The sequence below is a fragment of the Triticum aestivum genome, chromosome 7D (genome assembly GCF_018294505.1).
Source record: "Triticum aestivum cultivar Chinese Spring chromosome 7D, IWGSC CS RefSeq v2.1, whole genome shotgun sequence".
In the NCBI taxonomy this organism is placed as follows: domain Eukaryota; kingdom Viridiplantae; phylum Streptophyta; class Magnoliopsida; order Poales; family Poaceae; genus Triticum; species Triticum aestivum.
Genome location: NC_057814.1, coordinates 29,276,615 through 29,285,531, shown reverse-complemented (window position 1 = coordinate 29,285,531; position 8,917 = coordinate 29,276,615). Strand labels below are relative to the sequence as shown.

Here is an 8,917-nt window from a genome sequence, read left to right as displayed (position 1 = left end):
GCCGAGGGCGTGGCAGGGGGCGGCGGGGGCGGGGTCGGTACCTGGCGGCGGCACATTGGGCTCGGTGGTGTTCATTTTTGCGCGGATGCGCCTGGACGGTTCCCCTGCAGCGGGTGGCAGGGGTGGATGCGGAAGGACGCCGGCCTGGCGGCGGGTTGGCAGTGGGCGTGGAGCTTGCTCCCTAGACTCCCCCGCGGTCCTCAGAGCGGATCTAGAGTCTGGTGGTCCCCCCTCGTGCTCCTTCTTGCCTCGCCAACCCACGCTACCGGCATCCTCTGGCTCGCAGGATCTGGTGGCTGGGTGAGGGTAGGGGGCTGGTGTCTTTGGATTGGGGGAAACCCTTGGCCGACTGTTGCGGCTGCAATGTCGGTGGCGCTTTGGGCGTCGTTCCCCTTCCTGAAGGCTGCATCGCGATCCTCCATTGCCCCCTTCCTCCATGTTCCGGGTGAAAACCCCAAATCCATGCATTGGGTGGCGACGGCCCTCTGGCGTCGTTAGTCTTCTTGAAGACGCCACCTTTGGAATGTGGCATGGTGGTCGGGGATGCGGTGATGGGGGTGGACTACCGAATACCTTCAGTGGGGGCTCCCGCTTGGTTGCTTGCGGTGGATGTGATCTGTGCTAAGGCCCGTGACGATGTTTTGGGCGAGGCATCGCACCGTAGGTAGCTGTCCTCTCATTCTCTCCACGGCAACCCATTGGTCCTGTTCTTTCCGCTCGATGGTGAGTGGCTTTGCTTGCCGATGTTGTGGCGTCCTGCGATCCAGGATGCGAAGGCAGGGGTGCCTTCTTTGGCGGCAGAGTCGGATGATGGATCAACTATGGTTGGCCTATGGAGTTGATGGAGCACGGTCTTCCTCCAGCGGGGGGCTACTCCCTCGTCCTTGTCACGTCGTATGCAGGATCTTGTTCGCCGAGAGCCTCGATGCTCAAGCCTCGCTTGGGCATTCGAAGTTTGTTAGTGGCTCTTTCGGTATCTTGTACCTTTGCTATTTTTTGTATCTCCTTGTTTGTTTGTTTTCCTTTCGAACTTGGATCTGTTGATCGATGTTGTGGTTGTTGCTTTATAATATGAAGTGGGGGTAACCCTTTTTCGTCTATGTTCTTCAGTATGACTCACATCTTCAGAAAGTAAATTGAAACTGCATCTGTACTAGTGCACCAGTGTAGCAATAACATCTGTCAAGTATTTGATGAGACTCTTTAAGCTGATTCTGATAAGACAAGGGCACTTGCACAACCACATCGTTTTCCACAGCGGCACAGTTTCTTCAGAGTTTGTTGTCTGTATACATTTCCGTTGCTAATGAAGCATTCCATTGTTTCTGTCAGATACGTCGCAACGATCACTCTATGGATTGATTTACGTACATGCAGTCCACCACTCTCTGGATTTGGTAACATCTTCAGACTGGTATGTATGGCTCTTCTTTAGCTGCTCTGGCACTAACCTATATAGCATTCATGTTGAGTTCTTGGGGCATCTCCTGCTCGAATCGTGTAGACTACCCAATGTTTCAAACCTCTATCTAAATTCCAATGAAGCGACGGTTCCTTTCTACCAATCCTACTTGTTGACGATTTGACCGGGCAAGGAGGTTGGCACATTAGCTGGTCGTTTCTCGCCCGGAAATCTTTTGGTACACGATTTGCAGCTTCAGGATGACATCTGCAGATGTGGCAGATTAGTGAATCATGTGAGCGGGAGCGACCGCGCGTTCCTGCGCCGGAGCGCTGTTCAGTGCTCGACCAAGAGATCAGGAGCGCGGAGACCTCCTGTATCCCTCTCCCATTTCCACAGTGCCTGAGCAATGTGGGAACGCCCTGGGAATGATAAAGAACTTGCCTACTGTTAGGAAGGAAATCTTGTTTGAGGTTATGGACAAACATAGATAGTCCAGTTTTGAAAATCACCAACCAGTACAGTAGCAGCAACATCATAAATCACCCATGGTAAGTATGAAGTAAATAAAAAAATGTCTTCAAAACGCACCAATATGGATTCTACATTTAAAGGTCCTGTAGAAATAAAGCCGATAATATAGATGTGTCATGAATCAATTACACGGCTTAACTAAGAAATTTGAAGTTTTGAGTTTGTAAATAAAATTGTCCGTTCTACGCATTTTTTTTTTCGAAAAGGGGGGACTCCCCGGCCTCTGCATCAGAACGATGCATACGGCCACATTAATAAATAAGTAAAAAGGTTCAACAAGATCTTAAAGTCTGGAAACAAAACAAAATAAAGGCGAACTCACAAAGAGCCTCAACGCCGCAAAAAAAGCCATAGAGCCACAACCGGCTGGCAAAACAAAGATAGGTAAACTAATCGCCTATCCTATTACATGACCGCCATCCAAACCGGTTGAAGATATCCCACGCTACCATCTCCCACCGGACAGATCCAGTAAGCAAACGCTCCCTGGCCTCCATCGGAGTGAGTAAGGACCACATACGGAGCAGCGCCGTAGCTCGGAATAAAACCTGCAAAAGACGCATGCAAAGTTAAAGGGAGTTCTATGCTTCCCCCATGTGTAGCTCTGCTCCAGCGGTTAGAGCTCGTTAAGATAACGAGTCGGTCGGCTCGGCTTGTTAAAATAACGAGCGCAGATTCAATTGGCCCGACTCGTTTAACTCGTTATAGACGTGAAGAACAAAGTATATGTATTATATATAAATTAATCTAGAAAAATTTATTTGGCAACTTATTATTTCTCACAAATCATAAGAGTTAACAATTTTACACCAAAAGGTCCAACCATGTCCTCGACGCCCCAACTGCCGAGCTCTTCGCGATGAAGAAGGGGATGGAAATTATGGTACACCAGTTAGGCTGCTCTACAATCACCTTTGAATCAGACTGTCCAGAAATTATACAAGCGTGTAATGGTCTATCAGAGATTGGAGGCCCATACTCGGCAGTACTTGCTGAATTGGTGATGTTCATTTTACTCATTGTCCAAGGGATGCAAACACAGTGGCACACACTTTAGCTAGGAAGTCTTTTGATTCAAACTCTGTAGTCTATTGGGACGGTGATCCGCCTGAGTTTCTTCTAGCTGATTTGGTTAGAGATGTAACCATCATTTGAGTTTAATAAAGTGTGTCACACCTTCAAAAAAAAAACAGCGAATAACAACGACATTGATCCATAGCTCATGTCCCATCTAATTAATGAGGTTAACAAGGACTCCCTCTGTAGTCAAATATAAGATGTTTTAGATCACTAACTTGTTAGCCTGGTTTGTTAAACTCGTTTAGTTAACGAGTTCAGATTAAAACTCAACTCAACTGGTTAGCCAATGAGTCTAACTAAGTCAAGCCAAGTCATGAACTACCGTCTTAACTCTTATTAGCTCGTACTTCCTTCGTCCGGAATTAACCGTCGAAACGTGTCTAGATTCAATCGTTTCAGTGACAATAAATTCCGGACGGAGGTTGTATAAATTTCGAAGTTTTAATTTCAGCCATATCCCTCTATCCCACGGAGCGAGAGCATGGGAGATTCCAGTCCATATGTGTGATATAAGGATTTAGGAACCACATCTCGGATCAACCAATATTCTAGGGATAAAATATTTTCATGCACATTATAAACAGGTGTTGCAAGAAAAAAAACTATATCTTTTCTGGTGAAGACCTTTTTTGAACGTGTAGAAAAAAATGTCTGCCAATTAATTGTAGCCCAAGTCATGACCTTCCCTCTGATCGATCTGGTCTGGTCTGATCTGTCGCAATACGTGGGTTTTCTTATCAAAAGAGTATCTATCTACCAGCCCCGTTGAATTCGCTAGTAGCCATATGATCTGGTCGACCTCGGGCTGCACACCGATGACTACACAGGTGAGGTTGCCACGGCGGAGCAGCTCAAGTCGGCGTCGCCCCCGTTCGACTTGCACGGCTTCGCGCTCCCGGAGGCCATCTGGAACAAGCAGGTGGCGGACGTGATGATCCACGTCGGCGACGACGGACAGATGGTCGCAGCACACCGGTGGGTGCTGGAGGCCCGATCCCCCGTATTTAAGGCGGATCTCGCCCTCGCCTCGTCAACCGGCGAGAACATTGCTGAACTACGCGTCGATGGCATGGACGCCGACGTGTGCAAGGCGCTGCTCAGGTTCATCTACACCGACTCACCTCCTCCAGAATTCGATGCAGCAACGATGATGGCAGAACGTCTCCTCGTGGCGGTAGACAGGTATGCGCTGGAGAAGCTGAAGCTCGCCTGCGAGGATGCGCTCTGCAAGAAGATCGACGCGAGCTCTGTGGCCGCGGCCCTGTCTCGGGCGGAGCGGCACCGCTGCCCGGCTCTGAAGGAGGCGTGCATGCAGTTCCTCTCTTCTCCTGATAAACTGAAGGCCGTCATGGCGTCTGACCAGGGGCGGACCTAGAACAAAAACTTCCCGGGGTCCAGGTGTACGCCATAAATGATGGATACTAACCAATAATATACACAAAAGTAATCCACTCAATAGCTTAAAATGTCCAATAGTAAAAAATAATTATCAATATGAAGTGTTCCCTTGAAATTCTTGTTGATTGTCTAAAATTAAACAATAAAACATAAGATCTCCAAACAATAGGAACAAATATGATCAGGCAACATGAATTCCCTGGTAATTCGCTGATTATTATGTTATCACAAGTGCATAAGGAGTTACACTATTTGTGTTTGTAGACAGAAACAACAAATAAAGCATGCTGATCGAACCGTATGGTTGTGAAGTTAAGCTTACTTGACACCGTGTCTTAATGCTGCCGCGCAGTCGACAAATAATCCAAGGTTCCAAATAGATGTGAATCACTAAGGAAAATTAATCAAATCACAGAATTCATATCTCTGTTGTAATACCCTTGAATTTGAAAACACCAGCCATACAATCTAGGTAAAGAATTAGAGAAAATTGGGATATGTACATATGTTTCAGAGAAATTGGCGACCTTACCGAGAGCCATACTATTTCCTTTATTATTTAGCGATCTGCAGCCGCCAGCGGACGAGCGCAGGGGAGGGCGACTGATGAGTGGCGATTGCTCAGGGGGCGAGGGGCGGCGGCGCGACGGAAGGAGGCGAGCAGGCACCAACCGAACTGGCGCAGGATACGCACGTATGTGAGCGGTAGGATCCAATGGATCGCTATCTTGTTTTCTTTGCTCCCTCGAGACGATCGACAACCGGATGGGCCTTCAACTAGATGGGCCGCCTGAGCTCGCTCCAACCGGTGTCCAAGCCTCAAATACGAAGTAGTATACACGTAAGTGCAATTTCTACGCGGTGTCCTGTGACACCGGCTGCGTGAACGTAGGTCCGCCCCTGCGTCTGACGGTTTCGAGCAGCTCAAGACGGGTTGCCCCTCCGCCCTGCTGGAGCTCCTCGTGAAGAACATGCCAACGCATCATGAGCAACCACCAATTAGTACCAGCAGCCAGCTATTTAGTTACGCCAATCATGAGACAAAGTGAGTAGAGAGATTAGGAATTTATAATACTCATATACTAGATATATACATTACTGGAACTTGGGAGGAAGTGATCAGTCAAGAGATTTATTCTCTTTATTAGGAGATAACAGAGCTTTTGTTTTAATGTGCATGTGTGTCTTAAGCTTGGAGCTTGTTGAACCTTTAACAGTGGGCAAATTTATTATTTCAGCCATGGTAAACTTGTTGTTTTAACCTTCATGTCTACACCACCATGGAAACTAGTATCGCACACCAGCATAAATTCTATTTTTTTGTAAACTATTTTCAAAACATGGAAAATTTGTTGAATAGAGCATGGTAAATAATTTTGCACACCATTGACATTTTCATCACATTTGCAAAAAAGAACTCCATTAGTCTTTGACATTTTTTGTTTTCAAATTTCTTTTTTGTTGCCATGTTTCTTTTATATGAAACTAATGGCAAACTTCAGTTAAAACACATTTTTGCTGAGTTTTCTTGCACCGACATGCCCTAAAACATATTTTTGTTATGTTTTTAAGTTCTGATGGCAGCTTACTTTGGGTTTTGGGATTTTTTTTTTATAATGCAGCACAGCACAAACTGTGTGACATTTTTCTTGTTTCGACCTGATGGGCCAGCAGTATTAGGGCGCAACCTGATCGTTGTTCGGGAATCGTTCCCAGGGAATGTTTTGTTCGATCTGTGAGCCCACATCGAACGTTCCCGAGATATCCGGGTCAAAAAGTTTTATGAATACATATATCATACTTTTTCGGTAATTTTTACCCCGCATATAAGATTTGCTTGAAGTCATACTTTGTAAATTTGACCATAGTTATTATATAATAAATATCAACATCACCAATACTAAAATTATACAATATGAAAATTAAATTCATGACGCATCTAATGATATTGATTTGCTATAGTGAATGTTGATATTTTTTTCTATAAAACTGGTCAAACTTTGTGAAATTTGACTTCAAACAAATCTTATATGTGGTGTAAAAAAGACCGGAGGGAGTATAGCTGGGAAATTGCATTTGAGTCATTTATCTCCATCCCATCAATCTTCTCAAAATAAAGATAAATATGCGTTTGAAGGGAAAATCTGTCTCGCGGAAATAATTAGTTTGTTGAGACTCTTATATTAGGAAACAAAATGTGCTAATAGATTGCAGCCGTAGAGGTTGCCAGATAAGACACGCGCATGCCGATTTAAGTCGCCGCCGGTACAAACCAACTTCTTAGGCGATCGTCTCTTTTGTCATGTCAACGTCCGCTCTCTTGTCCGCCATGCGCGGCGCCGGGCGGCAGCAGATCACCGCCTCTTCCCTCCGCGCGAGGCAGGCGACGGGCTCCCACGTCTTCACGATCCACGAGTTCACGAAAGTCAGGGAGAAGGTGGCCAACGGCACCGCCGTCCTGTCAAGCCCGTTCCGCGTCGGCGGCCACGACTGGCGTATCAAGTGCTACCCGAACGGCGAGACTGAGAAGGCCGAGGGTCATATCTCCCTCTTTCTGAATCATGGCAGCCACGGCAAGACGGGCGATGCCATGACAAAGTTCAAGATAAGCGTACTCGACAAGGCCTGGAAGCCGTCGTACACTGAAACAGGAAAAGAACGCTGCTTCACGGGCGGCGGTTGGGGCTGGAACAAATTCATGAAACATGAGGACCTGGACAAGGAGAAACACCTCAAGGACGACTGCTTGTCCGTACTCTGCGACGTGACCATCGATCTCGGGCTGCGCGCCGACGACTACACCGATGAGGCTGCGGCAGTGGACGGGCACAAGTCGGCGCCGCCGCATTCGCCACCGTTCGACTTGCGCGGCGTAGCACTCGCGGAGGCACTCTGGAACACGCGGGCGGCGGACTTGATGATCCACCTCGGCGACGGGCAGACGATCCCGGCGCACCGGTGGGTGCTGGAGGCCCGATCCCCGGTCTTCAAGGCGGATCTTGCCCACGCCTCCACAACCGGCGAGAACATTGCTGAGCTACGCGTCGATGGCATGGACGCCGAGGTCTGCAAGGAGCTGCTCCAGTTCATCTACACGGACTCGCCGCCTCAGCAGATCGAGGTGGCGGTGGTGGAGGGGCTCCTTGCCGCGGCGGATAGGTATGAGCTGGAGAAGCTGAAGCTCGTCTGCGAGGAGGCGCTGTGCAAGATCATCGACACGAGATCTGTAGCCGCTACCCTGGCGCTGGCGGAGCGGCACCGCTGCCCGGCGTTGAGGGAGGCGTGCATGCAATTCCTCTCTTCTCCCGGTAACCTGAAGGCCGTCATGGCGTCTGACGGTTTCGAGCAGCTCAAGACGGGCTGCCCCTCCGCCCTGCTGGAGCTCCTCGTGAAGAACATGCTGACACATGAGCAGCAGATTAGTACCAGCAGCCAGATAGATAGTTACTCCAATCGTACAAAGTGAGCAGAGACATTAGGAATTTTATTATCTTTTTATTTTTTGAGGAACCAGGTTAGGAATTCAAAATACACACATAGATTCATGATTTGCGGTGATCAAACAAGAGATTTATTGTCTTTCGGAGATATAACATAGCTTGTTTTCGGAGATTATTTCAGACATGAGATGCAAATTTAAGAAGTTTGACTTCAAACATGGAAAATTTGTTGAATAGAGCATGGTAAATAATTTTCCACACCATTGACATTTTCATCACATTGCCAAAAAAATCCATCAGAGTCTTTCACACTTTTTGTTTTCAAATTATTTTTTTCCCATGCTTCTTTTATATGAAACAAATGGCAAACTTAAGTTGTAACACAATTTTGCTAAGTTTTCTTGCACCGACAAACCTTAAAACATAAGTTTTGTCAAGTTTTTAAGTTCTAATGGCACCTTACTTTGGGTTTTGGGATCTTTTTATAATGCAGCACAGCACAAACTGCGTGGCATTTTTTTTTGTTTCGACCTGATGGGCCAGCAGTATTAGGGCGCAACCTATTCGTTGTTTGGGGCTCGTTCCCAGGCGATCGCTCCAGGGAATGTTTTGTTCGATCTGAGAATGTTCCCGAGATATCCGGATCCAAAAGTTTTATGAAAACATATATCATACTTTTTCGGTCCTTTTTATTCCGCGTATAAGATGTTTGAAGTCAAACTTCTTAAATTTGATATTATTTATTATATGAAAACTATGAACATCTACATAAAGTTGAAAGTTAAATTCATGATGCATCTAATGATATTGACTTGCTATTGTGAGTGTTGATATTTTTCCCATAAAGTTGGCACAACTTTACAAAATTTGACTTCAAAAAAATCTTATATGCGGAGTAAAAAACACCGGATTGAGTATAGCCTAGGGAAATTGCATTTGAGTCATTTATCTCCAACCCATCTATCTTCTCAAAATATTATATATTTATTTATGGAGGGAGTACTACATATACTAACCAACTAAATATGCGTTTGAAGAGAAAATCTGTTTTGCGGAAATAATT

At 46.3% G+C, this 8,917-nt stretch overlaps 1 protein-coding gene across 1 annotated transcript; it reads left to right on the top strand.

Annotated features, from left to right (window-relative positions):
• The first annotated feature begins 6,642 nt into the window (after positions 1–6,642).
• Positions 6,643–8,029, top strand: LOC123168955 (BTB/POZ and MATH domain-containing protein 3-like). Its single transcript, XM_044586816.1, has one exon. The coding sequence runs from the start codon at positions 6,717–6,719 to the stop codon at positions 7,878–7,880; it is 1,164 nt and encodes a 387-aa protein (XP_044442751.1). The 5' UTR covers positions 6,643–6,716; the 3' UTR covers positions 7,881–8,029.
• The last annotated feature ends 888 nt before the right edge of the window (positions 8,030–8,917 follow it).

Bases quoted from the DNA above. Each gene is read 5' to 3' on its own strand.
- LOC123168955 (XM_044586816.1), top strand. From the start codon at position 6,717: ATGTCAACGTCCGCTCTCTTGTCCGCCATGCGCGGCGCCGGGCGGCAG.